The sequence below is a fragment of the Andrena cerasifolii genome, chromosome 12, assembly GCF_050908995.1.
Source record: "Andrena cerasifolii isolate SP2316 chromosome 12, iyAndCera1_principal, whole genome shotgun sequence".
Taxonomy (NCBI): Eukaryota; Metazoa; Arthropoda; class Insecta; order Hymenoptera; family Andrenidae; genus Andrena; species Andrena cerasifolii.
Window position 1 is genome coordinate 7451140 of NC_135129.1, and position 18116 is coordinate 7469255.

At 48.1% G+C, this 18116-nt stretch overlaps 3 protein-coding genes across 4 annotated transcripts in view; 2 read left to right on the forward strand and 1 right to left on the reverse strand.

The window, feature by feature from the left end:
• Positions 1–5989, forward strand: part of LOC143375414 (zinc finger protein rotund) — a 173844-nt gene extending 167855 nt beyond the window's left edge. For both annotated transcript variants that reach the window (XM_076824470.1, XM_076824471.1), the window contains one exon: positions 1786–5989. In XM_076824470.1, coding sequence (XP_076680585.1) covers positions 1786–2943 — 1158 coding nt within the window. In that variant the 3' untranslated portion in view covers positions 2944–5989. The remainder of the gene's footprint in view (positions 1–1785) is intronic.
• A 5475-nt stretch (positions 5990–11464) lies between these two features.
• Positions 11465–16366, forward strand: Vps11 (vacuolar protein sorting 11). The gene is made up of 14 exons (XM_076824710.1): positions 11465–11634; positions 11738–11806; positions 11914–12087; positions 12164–12351; positions 12421–12679; positions 12751–12905; positions 12971–13204; positions 13263–13563; positions 13644–13832; positions 14207–14329; positions 14403–14530; positions 14604–14816; positions 14890–15062; positions 15131–16366. The coding sequence occupies exons 1-14, from the start codon at positions 11620–11622 to the stop codon at positions 15985–15987; spliced, it is 3078 nt and encodes a 1025-aa protein (XP_076680825.1). The 5' UTR covers positions 11465–11619; the 3' UTR covers positions 15988–16366.
• On the reverse strand, positions 16337–17914 carry LOC143375519 (uncharacterized). Its single transcript, XM_076824713.1, has 2 exons — positions 16859–17914; positions 16337–16791 (listed from the first exon to the last, which is right to left on the reverse strand). The coding sequence occupies exons 1-2, from the start codon at positions 17912–17914 to the stop codon at positions 16501–16503; spliced, it is 1347 nt and encodes a 448-aa protein (XP_076680828.1). The 3' UTR covers positions 16337–16500.
• Between the last annotated feature and the right edge of the window lie 202 nt (positions 17915–18116).

Genomic DNA, 18116 nt, shown 5'->3' on the forward strand with positions numbered 1-18116 from the left:
TCGCGCAACTTTGTGCTCCACGCGAACGCCGACGCGACGGCTCGTTTCCTCGGGGGTATCAATTAGATGGGACAAATTAGAGCCCCGAGTCAATACCGACACGCCGTCGAAAGTATCTGGGATGGACGGGGACGGGTGGTGTCCTCTTCCTCCGTATTCCCTGGGCCTGCAGCTAGGGGGTCGGCGGGGACGGAAAAGAGAGGTGTATTTAAGGCTCGGCTGGCCGGAGGAGAAGGAAGCTGCGTACAAAGAGAGCCGAGATGAGGGAACAAAAAGGTACGAGGAGGAGAAGGCGAGGAGGGAGACGGTGGATGAAATAAAAAAAAGAGGCTAGCCGAGGAGTGGGGAATTAAAGAGAGGAGGTGGAGAAGGAGAGATCTCTATGCGGTAGCTGAAGCCAGTCAGTCAGGTATGCCTGGAGGCTAGGCCATGATAGACAAGGTCATCCTCTCCCCGCCTTTGCACGTACGCTCCGCGCTACCGCCAGTCCTCGTTTACATTTATTTATTTATAAATATACCGCGGCACTCGGCTAATGCGCCGACAGAGGCACGGAGAGAAGGAGGAAGCTGGAGCGACCGGCGCGCATGGAAGGAGAGCCAGACGGCGATGGAACCCCTTCACCTGTCGATTCATTCCTTCATTATTCGGTTGATCGCGGCGCGAATGAGTCCGCGGAAAAGCCGCCGCTCGTTTACGGCCGTTCCTTTGAAAACCATTGCCCCCCCTTCACCCCCACCTTCTTGTCTCTCGCCTGGCTTCGTTTTCTCGCCTGTGACGAGCCAATTATCCGTCGAACGGAATTTCGAGCCCGTCGTAAAGTCTGGCTGCTCCCTGCAAGCGGCTGATACGGTGTCCAGCGCGATGATCCAAAGTTTTATGTAGCTATTATTTTGTATCCGAGGGGAGACACGGGTGCTAGATCTGTAAGAGATATTGCCATGATCGAGATATGTAATGGGATATTTACAACCAAAGTTTCCTCCCCATCGATGAGTCCCTTAAAGGGACTAGGCAGACAGAAACTCATTTTTTTTGTTGCATTTTTCGAAAGTACCATCCTTTCCGAGTATATTGCCGTTTAGTTTATGTTAAAATTCACGAAATTAAGGATTTTACAGGCGAAAAGATCGAGCACGCAGGTAGACTAGATTCCTCTTTCGAAAGTTTAAACGCGCTTTTCTCGGAATCATATTTCCTCTTCGGTTTGCAGTGATTGCAAAAAAACAGAGGTACAAGTCGATTTGAAAAAAATTCGGCATACGTGAAAATGTCTAGTTAGGACCTGAATCTACGCGTAAGTCTGTGAAAACTCCTGTTTTGACAAAAAAAAAATAAAATGGCTCTTTTCCCTGGCGAAAAATCACGTTTCTTTAAAATTTGCCGTTTTACAGCCGCCATTTTTATAATTTTCAATTTTTTTCTTTTTCAATGGATTCAGGGCAAAGTGTCAATTTCGGAGGATATTTCACAATTCAATTTCCTACGTTCAGAATCACAGCAAAATTACATTGGCTCCAAAAAAACGCCTACATATCAGACGACTGTAGCGCTGTCATACATATATTAATCAAATAATTTTTTTTTACTGTTTATTATTGATTAACATCACCCAAAAGTACTAGTCACAATTTGTGTTCATCTCCTTGTAATTAATTCGCAAAGAATACTTGATTTCCGAGCGATCTGACTGCCTGGTCCCCTTAATGTCCCCCGTGTCGATACACGTCGCTTGTGTTATCTCTCCACCGTGGAACTGATCGTTCCATGTCGTTCTGCTTGCAGATCTTCGGTAGCAAGGCGGACCTGCAGCTCCACACGCAGATCCACATGCGCGAGGCGAAGCCGTACAAGTGCACCCAGTGCGCGAAGGCGTTCGCGAACTCGTCGTACCTGTCGCAGCACACCAGGATCCACCTGGGCATCAAGCCGTACCGCTGCGAGATCTGCCAGCGGAAGTTCACCCAGCTGAGCCACCTACAGCAGCACATCCGCACGCACACCGGCGACAAACCGTACAAGTGCCGGCATCCAGGTTGCACGAAGGCGTTCAGCCAGCTGAGCAACCTACAGAGCCACTCGCGCTGCCACCAGACCGACAAGCCGTACAAGTGTAACTCCTGCTACAAGTGCTTCTCCGACGAGCCCAGCCTGCTCGAGCACATACCGAAGCACAAGGAGTCGAAGCACCTTAAGACGCACATCTGCCAGTACTGCGGCAAGAGTTACACCCAGGAGACGTACCTGGCCAAGCACATGCAGAAGCACGCGGAGAGGACGGACAAGAGACCGCCCATAATCGGCACCGGCCTCAGGCCGTCGATACACGCGATGACCGTCCACCACCAGGACCACTACTGGCCGAAGGTCAGCCCGGACTCGATGATCAGCGATCTGCACGAGCGGCTGCCCCATCACCACACCGACTACCACCAGAACCAGAACCCGGAGATGCTGCTGCCCGGCCACGGGCACAGGGGCGACTCCATAGAGAACGACTCCAGGCAGCAGACGCCGCAGCCGGCCGCCAACCATCACCCGAACAGCAGCTCGGCGTTCACGCCGATCTCCTCCATCTCGATAAACTCGATCTCCTCTATGCAGCACCCGTTGAACCCGTTGAACCACTTGCACTACCCGGGCAGCCATCACCCGGCCTCCAGGCCGTACCTGTACGAAGCCTTCAACCCGACGCAGAAGTCATCGCCGGCGTCATCATCGTCCGGCGTCACCCCCGTCACCGCCAGCAACCAGAACGCCACGTCGTTCCCCAACCAGCTCATCAGCCTGCACCAGATCAGGAACTACGCCCACCAGCCGAACCTCGGCAACCTCGGCAACCTCGGCAACCTGGGCAACCTGGGGAACCTCAGCAACCTGAGCAATCTGAGCGCGACCATGGAGAGCCACGCTCTCCTCGGCGGCCTCAAGGAGAAACAGTAACTCCGGCTGGTCTTGGAGATGAGGAGAAGCTGCCGCGATAATTCTCCTCGGTTTCTTCTTCATTCCCTGTTGTCCCGGAATCGCTCCGAAATCCCCTCTTCGTCCACCCTGTTTCTCGTCGACGTACCACTTGGAGCGCGAGATTCGACGGGAGCCCGTCGAGAGCCCTTCCCGAGGGGACGGGCGCGGAGCGTCATCGTAATCGAGCTTGCCGTAGCTTGCCGTAGATTGTAGCTTGTCGATCCTCTGGCTGTCTCTCTTCCCTCTCGCGGTTCCCCTCGCCCTCCAGGCTCCCACCAAACCGCTCCCGGGATCCACGGGATCGTTCGGGAGCCGCAGCGGCGTCGCGCGAGTCCTGATTCTAAATCGTTCCTGTTCCTACATTATTTTCTTCTGTTAAACGCAGCGCCACGGGTGACTACTCGCTGCGGGACCGTCGGGCACGGGACGTTTCCGAGCGGACGCCTCGAGTCGCCGTTCCGCCACGTTTTATTTTTCTTTTTCCTTTTCTGATTTTAAGTTCTTCGCGTTGCAAACACTTAGGCACTAAGTGGAAGCGCTCCTCGTAACGATGGTATTTTCTTTTGTTAGTTATTTTCAAGAGTGCGAGCCTCTCTTTTGCGTTCTTCTTTTAACCGATTTCTTTTTGCCGCGAAAAGCGTCGAATGCGGGGAGAGCACGCTCGGAAACAACGCGGGTGGGCGGAGAAACGATTCCCGTGGAAATCTCCGCGGAGATCGTTCCCTCCGCCGGGGACGAATGCAAATCGGCCGGGCGACTTTTAATCGTTTTTAACGCTACCGGGCATCCATGCATGAAGAGCGGATATTAGAAAGTCCGGCTCGGTATCGATGGAGAACCTCCTATCGGTAGCCGCCGGGGGCCCGTGAATCGGCAAGATCGATCGCGATCGACGCTCCCGCCTCGATGCAACCGTTCGCCTCGCCGCTGATTGACTTTCACGCGCCGAACTCCGCTGGAAAGAGTAGCCTGGGAACGATTACCAGTGGCCACCGTTTCTCGGGTAGTCTCGGCGGGTCCCGCGGCGAATGGTCACCCGGGAGACGAGGACCGCGATCCTGTGACCGAGGATCTCTAGCTCCTCCTCAGCCACGGTCCCCTGAAACCACTCTTCGAGGGACGTCTCCCCTCGAATTCCGTCAAGTTCCAAGCGAATAATAATAAAATAAGTTTGTTACTGAGTAATAATAATAAAATAATAATTAATGAAGCTAAAGGATAGACAGAAGGAGGATCAGCATTCAAGCGCCGGGGGCACCTGACGCTGCAACCACCCACCATCCCCAAACGAAATCACTTTCGCCGTCTCCCTCTCTCCCGCATCCCTCTAACATTCGGTCTCATCGAACGTCAAGGGAAAAGCGACGATATCGTAAGCCACTCTCTCACTCTCTAGCTTCCCCCGTTTTCATCGTTCTTTTATGTTACGACGTCCCCTGGTTTCAGACAGAAACTGCTGTTTTACAAACGCACCCCGTCGATCTTCTTCCCTCCTCGAGATAGAGAAGACCAGAGAAATCGATAGGAACGGGAACGATGATCGGAAGTCGATCGGGACCGCCCTTTTGTCGCCGATAATTATCCTTGTTAATCGACCCTTCCTTCTCGTGCGCTCGAGCCTTGGTAACGAACTGATAGTTTTTAAAGAACTTGAGCACAGGTGGAGCGCCTCGTCGAGTCTCGCGAGCCATCCTTGCCTTCGTGATCCTTGGTCCATCGGCCAGGACCGATACCGATCCGCGCGGAGACGAAGACGCCGGGGAAAGTAGCGAGGGTTGAAATAAGAACGACCCTGGGAGGGTGAGGATGAGAGGTGAAGCTTCTTCGTTTCTGGCGCAGGATCGCTGGTCCTGGGCCAGCTGGACCCTTCCGTGAGGCAAGGGTGGCACGGGTTTCTAACAAGAAATTATCTACAGCACTACGTACTTCATCCCTCCGCTAAATCGGTTCCAGCGCACGGACGCCCGAAAAATCTCTCCGCGTTCTCTGCGCATCCATCGACGTCGACGATCGCTGTATCAAAAGAGGAAGGAAAAGGGAGCAAGAGGATTTGAGATACAGATTTGATCGTCGAGGTCGATCGAGACGCGATGTCATAGAAAATTTGCGGAAGAGAGATTCCTCCTCCCTCGCACGCAGACACACACACGCGCACACATTCTCGCGGTCTCGTTGGACAAGGTACTTGGAATATCTCCAGTACAGTCTATATTTCTATATCAATCCTCTCTTCTCGCTTACACGCCGACGAAATATCGAAATATCGATCACTTAATTAATTAATTAATATTATAATAATAATATATAATATTTATTTATTCATTTATTTGCATATATATATTTATATATATATATATATATATAATAGCAATGTACAAGGAGGTTCTTACCTCTCTCTCTCTCTCTCTCTCTCTCTCTCTCTCTCTCTCTCTCTCTCTCTCTCTCTCTCTCTCTCTCTCTCGTTCTCTCTGCGCCTGTGCTTTTCAACCCTCCCTCTACCCTCTCGTTCCTCCTCAATTCTTTATTATATCTCCGTTACTTTCGCGTTTAATAACACGACGGACGCTGTCCTCAATCTACCCCAAATCTCTCTTCCTCTCTCTCTCTCTCCCCGTCTCACACTCTCTTAGAACATTCACGGGGCTAGCGCCCCCGTGTGATCCGTGTGTGCACGCGTGTAACTCCTATTTAAAAGGTGCGTGCGGTGCTCGACCTTCTCCCTGTTCCTCTCCTTTCTTTCTCCTCCAACCCTCCCTCCGCAACCCTCCCCTACGTACACATACGCACACGTGCTACCTCGCTCTCCCTCTCTCTTCCACGCTCTTCGTTAATTATCCCGTTGCGAGCGAAACGTCCACTCGACCCAGAAAGGTGTGCCTGCCCACCCGTCCACTCCTCCGCCGCCTCCGAGGGGGTGCACCACCCCCTTGGAAAATAGGTGTACTTCACGGCACGATCTCCTCCTGGCTTTTCCTATTCCCTCTTAACGAACGGCGCTCCTGGGAGGCAGGGTCGCGGGCAAAAAGCAAAAGAAACGAAATTAACGGCGGTCCCATCGATTTCAGACCGGTCGGCATTTCTTTCCCGCGTCTTTTTTTCTCCTGGACTCTGCGGGGGTTGCGCGCTTCCGCGGGGCGCACCTTCCGAGCGGCCGTTCCGCGGGAGAGCGTGCGACGAGGATCCGGAATAACGATCTCGAACTCTCGGGGAACAGTCGCTTCCGACCACCCTTCGTCTCCGTTCCGAAGGGTTCTTCCGTGTGTCTTGGCATTCCTCGCGGACGTTTTGGCCACTGCGCTCGTGGATCGAGCCTCTGGGCAAACTCTGCGCGGGAGAGAAGCAATGCCAGGGTAAATTAAACGCGAATCCTACGTAAGATTCTGTTTAGGTCTCCTCGAACGATAACAAAGAACCCCTCGTTACTATTTTCACACTGTAGTGGGTGTACCCCAGAGGCGCCGTCTAAAGCGACTATTCTATAAAAAAAAAAGAAGAAAAAACAGACTAAAATTAGGACAGTTGATTCTGTCAAAAATCTTAGAAATTAGGACTTTACATTCACCTGAATGGAAGTCGCGTCGCGAGCGTTGCCATAAGGTACACCGAAAGACTGTCATCAGAATACTTGTCCTTAAAACTGCAACTCCTTTCCTCTTCCTTAAAAGATAAAATATAAAAGGAGCCCCCGAAACAGAGCACGAAACTCAAGTCCATGCGCCGCCCTCTAGTAGCTCCTTCAGAGTCCAGCGCGCGTTGAAGCACACACAGGGAGAAGTAATAAAATATGGCAGGAGTGAAACGTTCGCAAAAGCGATGTCGAAATGAGGCGAGACAATCGATAGGGACCGATCGAGAGGCAAGAGCGGAGGAAGGAAGAACGGGGGTGCTCGCGAACGGAGAATCGACAAATTAAGGAGATCTCGCTGGGGTTAAAGAGACTATTCAAGTTCGCTCAGTATTTTATTATTATTATTTTATTAATATTATGATTACGAATATTACTATTACAATATAATTACGTTTTTGTTTAACCAGCCGTCACGTGTAAGGCGGAGAGACGTTGGACGTCCTTGCGTGTCCTCGTCGATCATTTTCTTTCTCTCCCGTAAGAAAAACCACAAAACCATCCCCTTTCCGCTCTTTCGCTTGCAACCTGCTTGTCTTGCTTTCGGGGATCCTTGAAGAGAAGTGAGAGATAGATAGATAGAGAGAGAGAGAGAGAGAGAGAGAGAGAGAGAGAGAGAGAGAGAGAGAGACTTAAATGCCGAACGAGGTACCTCGTAATTTTTTAAGAACGAGGTGCCTGGTTCCCAGGGGATGATTTCAATTTCGTGAACGGGCCCGTTCGTTGTTACCTTTGTTAAATCGCGTGCAATTAAATAGCCGGGGTGAATTAAGCAGTCGGCGGATATGTTCTAGTAGATTAAATACACATCGGGGGTGGTTTACCCGCGCGGCAGAATGCTTCTTCGAAGAGAGACGGAGCACCCTTCCCTCCACCTAGGCAGCCTTCTCGCTAATCCTGTATTCGTTTGCTCTCCTCCCTGTTGATTCTCGCGACGTTCGCAGAAGCATGCCGTCCACTATGCTCTCGGAGACTAGGGAAGAACGCGCAGAGGATCTATTCTTCGCGAGGGGACAGCCTCCCGTCAGCCTCGGCTCGGTTTGCATTCGCAGAGAGAGAGAGAGGAGCTGCTCTCCGCGTCGCTTCGAGAAGCGAGAGCGGAGAAGACACTCTTTCCTCCTTTATTTTTACATCGACAGTCTCTCCGACGAGCGACGCACAAGCGACTGTGAAATGGGAATGGGAAGGTCGGTCTCTCACCTTCGATCGTAAGATCCAAAACACTCGCGGCTGATCGGCCAAAAGAAATGATTCAGATCCGGAACAGATCTCTTCCCATTTCCATGCCGCACTCCCTGCCACTCGTCGGGCGACCGTTCCAAGCTTCGAAGCGGCTCGAACCGCTGGCTAGCCGCGCGCGACCATCGATTGAAGCGGGCGAGAGAACCGGGGAGAAACGAGACCGCGCGCCCCGTGTGTCTGTGGGTTACGAATGATTGGGGAGCGAGGAGGAGCGCGGGAGAAAGAGAGGCTGGGATAGCCGGAGCGAAAGGCAGAGCGAGAGGATTATCCAGACGTAGGCGACGTAAGGAGAGAGAAAAACAAAACAATATATTGATTATATTGCGTGGTACGAACAGAACTGTGATATTTTATTGTATAAATTTACAGAGGAAAAAGAAAAAAAAAGATGAGAGAAAGATGAAGAAATATGAAGAGCAAATCTCTAAGCGGATATACTTACGCGGGATATTACTGTATTTTACAAAGAAGTGCATCCTTAAGCCGTTTAAACGCAATCGTACGGACCCTCGTGCGCACGTATAGCCGGGTATCCCTTTGAGAATCGAGTCTAACTTCCTTCGCACATCGCCACCGCGGCGTGCAGCATCTGGGGGAGGCGGGATGCCGAGGGCGCACCCTCTCCTCTGTCCGGTCCATTCTCGACTTCGGAAGGAATACCCGGCCGTTTTTCGGGCCGATCGCGGGGCCCTAGTGTCTAATCGTTTCCTGTTTGTAAAGTATACATATAGATATATTAATATAGATATATTATATATATGAATTAAATGTTTGATAAGTGGGAAGCAGCGAGAGAGTTACGAAAGGGGCGAGAATGATATCGTTGCGTGTTTCGAAACGATTTTAAGCACACTCACGTACACACACGCGCGCGCGCGCGCGCGCAAACAGAGACACTTACACGCAGAGTTAACGGTTAGGAGAGTAAGTACCGAAGTCTGTAAAGTTTCCATGGAAGGGCAATTTTCTGCGCGCTACCCGATCGTCCCTCGCCAACTCGCGAACGAAGCATCGGAATTGAACGGCGAAGAGAACCGCGTCTCCTAGTCCCACCGCAGATCGACGAGCGGCGGGGAGCGTTGGCTGCCTCGGGGTCGTCGAGCGACACCTCCACCTTTTGCCGCAGCACATCAAGCGAGGTCCAGAATTATAATCCTGATGGTGTAGGATCTGGAAAAAAGCATTTCCCAACGAAGCCTCTCCAGTCGCTTGATTGCCCAAAAAAAATCGGAGAGCAACTGTTTCCATCGTCTCAAGGGGTGGAGGTGACCGCGATCCGAACCGGTGAGAATTTCCTTCGCCCGCAACCGGGACTACCCTTGCGCTCGACGAGCAGCGTACCACCCCCGCGAACGCGATACACACACGCATACAACGAAACGCGACGGTCGCCGTTCCGCCGAGGGCGGCTATCAGTCGAGGGTGGCGGAACGCCGGCGGTCGCGAGCCGATCGCAGACGGGGCGAAGAAGAAACCGTGCGTTCTTTCCTTTCACTTTCTAACGCGAGCACAACGGTACAAAGTATGAGAAATAAAGAATGAGACGGAGAGAGATGGAGCGAGGAGGAACCGAGGCAAAGAAGGGAGGAAGCCTCCGGTGGGGCCCCTCGAAATTCGTACGGGAGCCGACGGGATCAGGTGCGCGCTCCCGTCGAGTAGAAACGGTCCCAGGGATCCTCGTACGAATTGTGCGACGCGACGGAGTCGGAGGACGTCGTTCTTGGGCCCCTTCCTCCCACCCCCCCAGCGTTTGCGGGGTCGAGAGTAATATCACGGAACACGGGACTCGTGTTATATTTATAATCGATTTTCAGAGTTTTCTCGCGACCATTTCTTCTCGATACCGACCCGCGTCTTCTCGCGCGGACAGACCTTGTAAAGAAAACCTCCCCCCAGAACCCACCCCCACCACCCCCCCCAACCCCCCGTCGTCGACACTAACTGTTCGTCCTTTTTAACAAATATAACAGAACTTACGTCTTACTAATCACGAGCGGCGATTCGGAAGGCCATCGCAATCCACCTCGGTCGGAGGAGCTTTTCGAGCGTTTCCTTTCAATGCCCGCGCTTGGTTTCAGTGGAATGGGTCATTGCCTTGGCGTTCTGTATTTGCGAAGTGTTTTATAATTCCTTGATTCAAGCTGACTTTTCCTTTAGAATGGCCGAAGAGGCGTTCTCGAACCGCCGACGGGAGCTCCAAGCGAGGATAGGTAATGAATTGAAATTTGCGTTTCAGTTGCAAGCTCGAGGGGTATTTATTTCGCCCTACTTCTTTCTAAATTCAACGACACCGGCGCGCACGCTCTCCGAGTCTCAGTCACTACGGTTAATAATGCCCTAGCCACGCTCAATTAATACGATAAGGAGCCACGCGTAGCGCGTGCTTAAGGGGGACCAACGGTGTGACGACCTCGAAAGTAGGCGTTTTTTTTTTTTTTGTTTTTTTTTTAAGATGGATTGCGGCGCAGGTATAGGTAATAGATAGAAATGTAATTTTTTTTATACTTAATACATTTATTGAACAAAAAGAGAACCAGTTTTTGTTTCTTTTTCGATGGAATGGACACGTGGGAATTGGGCGGTTGGCCCAGCGGCTGCGCAAGCCTGCGATCGCCTGAAATACAAATTTCAATTATTATCTTGAAGCGTACGAGCGCGGTTGCAGTTAAGCGCGCGGGATTGGGGGTGTATCCGTTTCTTGGGAAATGGCGCGCGTACAGAGGGGGACGCTTGTTTTCCAATGAAACGATCGATTCGTTTTCAGCTATGCTCTCGAAATCGTTGGTCGAAATAAAAATTACCGTACGCTTGAAGGATGATGTCTTCGCTAAGGATAAGTTGGCATATTTGCAACTCTGCAGGATGAAAATTGTCTGAGCTAGCCGCTGGGCCAGTGTCGAAATGTCGTTTTGAGAGAAACGCGTTTAAAGTTTCAGTTTGTTGTTATATATTAATAAAGAATGTTTTTTTCAACTTACACTGTATCGTCGATCCCTAGACCATAGCACGACTGATTTCCCACGATCTTCATTGCAGAAGCGAAGAAATTCCATGCAGGGTGTCAGCGTCTAGAACGTGCGCAACATTAATGCGCAGCTCGTCCTGCCTGCTTAAATCTCAAAGGGGAGACTTCATTTCGTTATTGAATACACGTACGGATATGGTATCTCTTCAAACTTTCTCTGAAAATGCGTTGTCGCTGGCATTATATAATTTTAGAATCGTCACACTGCTGTTGGTCTCCCCAGATCACTCTTTCTCCCGCTAGTAATTGAATTTAATAGTTCGCTAAGTTGCAGCAAGTGGCGTGTAATTCTGAAGAACACAGCTTCGACATCTATTAACAACCCCGAGAAACGTGTGCAATAAGTGAACTCGCAACAGGTAACTGAATTTTACTTCGGCTCTGCGCACTTTCTGCATTACTTACAGTCGGAATAACAGTCACCTTCGTTTCACGCAGTAATGTGCACTTTCTGAATCGCGTGCGGTCAGTACAGCAGATAATTTCATTTCCTGCCGTAAGTGCAGCTCTGCTCCCATGCAGTCGGTATAGTAAGACGTGAGTTTACATGGTATCGATACAGTAGAATGTATAATCGGACCACGCACGCGCAGCTTGCTATGTGTTATAATCAGCTGATCAGGCACAGATGCAAAGATGGCGAACGTGGGGCCGATTAATTTCGTTGTCAGATAACTGTCAAAGGAGGACACAACGAACGTTACTTGTTCACAGTATCGACAGTAATCCTCGCACATGTGTACATAATTGAAAGCAGTGCATCATGGCATTCTTCGAGGTTAGTTCAACATCGTCCTCGAGCGTCCACTGCAATCCTTTCCATCGTTCATACATAACCCCATTTTTTATGCGCTGACTCTGGGACCGCGTTTACTTTTCAGTGGAGACGGTTCAATTTCTTCGACCTGAAGAAAGAGGTCGACGGTGGGAAGATAGCCAAGGCACTCGGAGTGAGTTTCTCTCAATCCGAGTCGAAACCTTCGCGACGCGACGATCTGCCTTTAGGTTAGGTCACTGCATTTGATATGCATTGTATATTGTATATTATGTTGATCAGGACGCTCAAGTGACGGCAGCTACGAGCGGCAACGGCAACTTGGTCTTCGGGGATAACACGGGCAACGTGCACTTAGTAAACAGAACTTACGATGTCACCACTTTCCGTGCTTATGAAATCACGTTGACATTGGCCCAGCAAGTTCAACATTCCACTTTCTTGTTCACCATTGGCGTCAGTACCGTTGTAAAATCATTCCACGTTCCTTACAAATGTCATTGTTACTTTCACGAGAACTGTGTCGGTTTAGGAAGACGAGGTGGGCTGCAATCCTACGATAAAGGTCTGGAACTTGGAGAAACAGGGCAGCCCGACATGCGTTCGTATAAGTAGAGCGATACCTAGTTACAGGGCAGTTCCTGCGACCGCCTTGTGCGTGCATTCTAGTCTGACTTTAATGGCTGTCGGCTTCGGAGATGGCTGTATTATGCTCTATAGGTAACAAATGGGCAGTGGCTCTGTTTAGCTGATTCACAACACTTCTAACGGAGAACTTTCAATCCTCAGGGGCGATTTGACTAGGGAAAGGAAGAATAAGATAAAGGTGCTGCAGGACACGAATATTTCTATCACCGGTCTGGCTATAAAGTCAACGGGCAAGCAGAATCTCCTATTCGTCGCTACTACGAACAGTGTCTTTTTATATAACATTACTGTTAAAGATAAAGAGTCTAAGTCCCCCTTGGATGCTATGGGCTGCGCCAGAAAATGCAGCGTCCTCGCAGAGTCCATGCAAGATAGTCACTTCATGATTGGTCGTACAGATGTAATAATTAATCCTCAAAATCTAATCCCAGGACGTTAAGCAAACCTATTAATGAATTTCTTTCGTGCCAGGCAATTTATTGTTACACGTCGGATGGTAGAGGACCCTGTTACGCTGTAGAAGGTCAGAAAATAATGTTGGAGTGGTTCAGAAGTTACTTAGTGATTATAGCGAAAGAAGCGGCTAATGTTCCTAGAACAACGACCACCATTTCTGCAAAGCCGAGGTAAGAATTCTATTCGGTCGGCCAATTAAGTGAAAGCGTTCTTAACAAATTATATTCATTCCTAGTACCATAGAACCGATACCACCAGGTGTCGATAAACATATGATCACGGTACTGGACATACAGAATAAGTTCATCGTCTTTTCTGCATCGATGGTGTCCGTTCAAGCTGTGTTAACAGAGTGGGGTGGATTTTTTATACTCAGTGGCGACAGCAAGCTTTATCACTTGGACGAGAAAGATCTGCAGTCGAAGCTGGCGTTGCTTTTCAAAAAGAATCTGTACGACGTGTCTATAAGGTAGATGCAGAACTGGAAATGTTAGATGAAGCATCGGTTAGCACTGTGCTACTTTCAGGATAGCCAAAAATCAGCAGTACGATGCTGAGGGTCTCATCGATATATTCCGGCAATATGGCGATCATTTGTACGCGAAGGGAGATCATAACGGAGCGATAGAACAGTACATAAAAACCATTGGCAAGTTGGAGCCATCGTATGTGATCAGAAAATTTCTGGACTCCCAGCATATCGATAATTTAACGACATATTTGCAAGCGTTACATAAAAACGGACCGGCGACGGAAGACCACACCACTTTGCTGTTGAATTGTTATACGAAACTGAATCACCCGGATAAATTGAAAGTGTTCATCATGGTGAGCGATCTTTAATTTGCGCTCTATGTTAATGCAATTAACAGTTCCCTTGTCTACATCACAGTAAATCGTTGGTTTAGACAAAAGATAGAGAGGTCGATTTCGACGTCGAGATCGCGATTAAAGTCTGTCGCCAGTCATCGCCAGAGGATGCTCTGCTCCTCGCCCAAAAGCACGCGCGGCACGAATGGTACCTTCGCATTCAAATAGAAGACAAACACGAGTATGAGAAAGCACTGGAGTACATGGCAACTTTGGAGTTTGAAGAAGTAAGTTTATTCAGGGACGGATTTGTGTCTAGACTAAGTAGGCTGCAGTCTAGGGCGGCAAATTTTCGGGAGCGATAAATTTTGGAAAGCGGCAAATTTTGAGCGAAAGAAATTGGGAAAGGTTTAAACACAACTTTAAAAACAATTCACTTCTTTTCCATACAGCGAATTAGCAATAACTCATATGTGAGTTGCCATATTGAATTAATTTTGGAATTTCCTCGGTTCTTTTACATTAAAATATTTTATGATATTTCGCGGGAAAGGCGGCAGACACTTGTTACCCTAAGGGCGCCAGGTCTCCAAATCCGCCCCAGAGTTTATTTAAACGAGTCTAGTTGCAGCAGAACTAATTCGAAACGATTCTTCCCTAGGCAGAGTCGAACATGAAGAAATACGGTAATATCCTGATAAAGAATGTGCCAAATGAATCCACGCAATTTTTAAAAACTTTATGCACCAATTATAGGCCTTCCAATAAACCACTCGTAGATCAGGTAAGCTTCGACGAACAACAGAATCAATGTCGGTGTAACAGCGGGATTACTTCAACCGACTCTCTATGTTCAGGAAACTTTAGACGGTACCGTGGTCCAAGATATCGACAAAGCTAATCCCGAAGACTTTATCCACCTGTTCTTAAACAATTCAGAGCGACTGGTGGAATTTTTGGAACATTTAGTCAAAACTGATACCAAGTTAGTACATCCCATTAACTATTCGAACGGTGTATTAGATATTGTATCCTGTAATTTATACGTGTTAACGCAGGTGGAGTACTTTGGTATATAACACGTTAGTAGAGCATTATCTCCATGTTTGGTCAGCCTTAGACAACGATGTAGCTAAAGTGCAATACGAACAGAAAATTGTTCGGCTTCTGCAGAGCTCTGAGGCGTGCTATGATAAAGATCAGATCTTAATTCTGTGTCATCAACATAACTTCAGACGTGGTTTGCTGTTCCTCTACGAAGAGAGTAAATTGTGCGTACATAACTTAGCAGCAGTCGGTGATCTTCGTTTAGAAGCTCTGTCTTACAAGTAACATTATCGATAGGTATCAGGAAATATTGCGATTCCACTTACGAGAAGGAGACAGCGAGCACGTACTAGCTACTTGCAAACGATTCGGCCATCAGGACCCGAATTTGTGGGTTCAAGCTTTATGGAGCGTTGCCAGGAACAAAGAAGCTCCGACCAAGCTACTTGCAGACATACTAGCTTACATAGGTATAGTTATAATTCTTCGTCTTTTTCTTTGCATCGTACATTTATTCTGAATGAAATATCATTCGCAGCGCAAGAGAGACTTTTATCGCCCCTAATGGTGATCGACGCGATCTCCACCTCGCTCTCTTGCACCTTGGGGGATGTTAGAACGTATTTGAACAGCGTGCTGCGAACGGAACACGAGCAGACCCAAGCGGATATAGACTTAACTGAGAAGTATCGGGCAGATACCCTGAAATTACGCGAGCAAGTAGAGTCTATTAAGAACAGCACGATAATCTTTCAAGGATCGCGTTGCAGTGCCTGCCATCATCAGCTGGAGCTACCATCGGTGCACTTCATGTGCCAGCATTCGTACCATCAGCACTGCTTCCAAAGTTTCTCTGAAAATGAGAACGAGTGTCCAGCATGCCTGCCGAACAACAAGAAGCTCCTGGACATCATAAAAGCTCAGGAACAGTCGAGGGATCTTCACGAGACGTTTCACAGTCTGCTTGACAGAGCCGAAGATCCGTTCTCATTGGTTGCTGATTACTTCGGTCGAGGGGTGTTCAAAAAGTTAACGGTGATCACTGATACGGACAAATCGTTGTCCACGGCGTCGATGAAGTTCCAGGAACCGATGCTGAATTACGGGCCAGGGGCGGAAGCCAGGATCAGATTAACAGAGGGGAAAATCTCGACGAAGGCTTCGCCCGTGCCCATAAAAGAGGCTCGCATTCTAAACAACATCACGCCGAAATCGTCGCCGATTCAGAAGGCTTTCGTGCCCCCGAAAACACCGATCGTGCCAACCAATCCGTTCCACACGGACGAGTACGATGAATCGAAGAACCCGTTCTTCAACGAGAAGGATAGTAATCGCGATGAAGACAACGACGACGACGACGACTGTAATAAGAACCTGAATCCTTTCAGCAGATAAATTGCATTCCCTGCGTCCAAGTATCTCAAGTTTCAAACTCATGAATGAACAGTAAGTGAACTATATATATTATTACACACGGGCAAAGAATTGTCGGAACTTGTAAAAAAAGAGAAGGTGTCGTATGAAGTGATTCAACAGGTCCAGCTTCGATTATATTAGGCTAATTCTTGTCAGAGCTTCGATTGCTATGCTTTTCCCTAAATTTGTATGAATTTCATATTACTTTTCTATTTCGTATACACTCTTCATAATTTCATCTTTTTATGCTTCACGCGACTTGTAATAGGAGAGGATGTATTTCGCGTCGACTGATGGGAATTTGTTTGCATAAAACATAAGGCATATATATGTATATTAAACAATTTATTGTATATAATCCACGTAATATCTTTTAGGATAATTAATCCCATTATAAAAAATACTTCACATTTTATAAAAAAGAATACATCTATCAAAGTAAGTCTCCCCTAAATAGGCGTTAATAAATAACATGGAAAGAAGTATACAGAATTATACATGGTCCAAAATGTGTTTCCACTCAAATATCTTGTCGCTTATTCGAAAGGCGCTCCAGTTATCTATAATTTCCGGAGTCCTTGGTTTAATAGAAATAGAGGTACAGTACTCTTCGGAGACCACTGGCACGAAGAAGTCAGATAGCACAGGTACGGCGTCTCTCTGCCGCGGCTCTGGGTCCTTACTACGAGTCAATCTGCTTGGCAGTTGCTTCTCATCTATGGACAGGTCCACCAAGTTTTTATAAATGGCTTCGTCGAGAGGAAAGTCCAAGGCACTAGAAATCTGGAAAACGAAACACAGGAAGATATTCTTTGATACTTTGTAAGCGACCTTCCTTCCTTTATAATACCTTTTCATTTAGGAGACTTTTGTACGTAGCTGGTAGGTGCTCGATATCCATCACAGGCTTTTCCTTCTTCATTTCGTTCAGCTTATTAATTGTACACATAATTGAATTATACTCAGGCCGTGCTAATCTTTCCCCAGAGGTACATGGTTTCGCGTAAGCATCATCCTCCCGTTCTCCCAAATTGGCTTGCCTTTTACGTGGCTTTCCTGGACCAACGTAAGGTTTAATTTTTGGTCCGATTATGTCACGCAGCAAAGTCTTTTTAATAGGAGAAGCTTTGGTCTTCGATGCAACTTTACAATGCTTGTGACATGGCATAAAATTATTAACAGTATATTTCGAGTTACTCTTCTTTGATGCGACTGAAGTAAACGATTTAGACGTAACGTTTGGCTTTTTCGCATTAACGCTGACTGGGAAAGGTTTGCTTTTATGTTGTTTAACTTTTAAATCTGCGGTTGTTCCGGGCGCAGCCATAACGCCTTTCTTACCAGTTGATACTTCGTTCTCTTTTCCCCTTCTAGCTTTTGCACGATCTGTCTTTGAAACATTAGCTTCCACATTGTTCCGTGGCTTAAGTACTTTATCCAAGCTTTCGTTCTGTACAACAGGAGGTGCCACAGGAGTTATTGCAATATCAGAAGAGTCCTCAGAAATGTCGATTACATCTATCACCTTAGAATTTACTTCAATATTTCGAGTACTACTGGCATCGCTTAAACGTTTCTGACACTCTGTTTTATCACAGTTGTCGTCTAAAGATGTGGTTTGAACAGCGCGAGGAACCACATTGCTACATACTGTTAACGATTCAGTCTTTCCTTCATTATTAGTAGTTTTTAATTCTTTAACGTCTCGACTGCTAGACTCTATATTTAGATTCAATACTCTGACAGGCTTATCCAACGTTACGATGCTTCTAATTCTCGGTCGGTTCGATTGAACGGTATGTTTCTTATCCGCTGAAGCCTTCAATTCCTTCGTTTTCGATTCGTCGGCATCGGCTTGGGAGAATCTAACCTTCGGTCTCGCGATAAATTTCGAATCGTTAGACATAACGAGACGGTGTGACGAAATTTTCAGAGCACGAGACTCGCGGAGAAACTACCGCCAGACGATTTGGCAGCGAGGAATAGTAAAGATCCGGACAGCATAACCTCCCTCCTAAACACAGCTGTCTCGAGAGCTGTCAACCGAGCACCGCAATCTTCCATGGTGTTGCCAATTGCTTAAACAAAATCGTAACGCTCGCGCCACG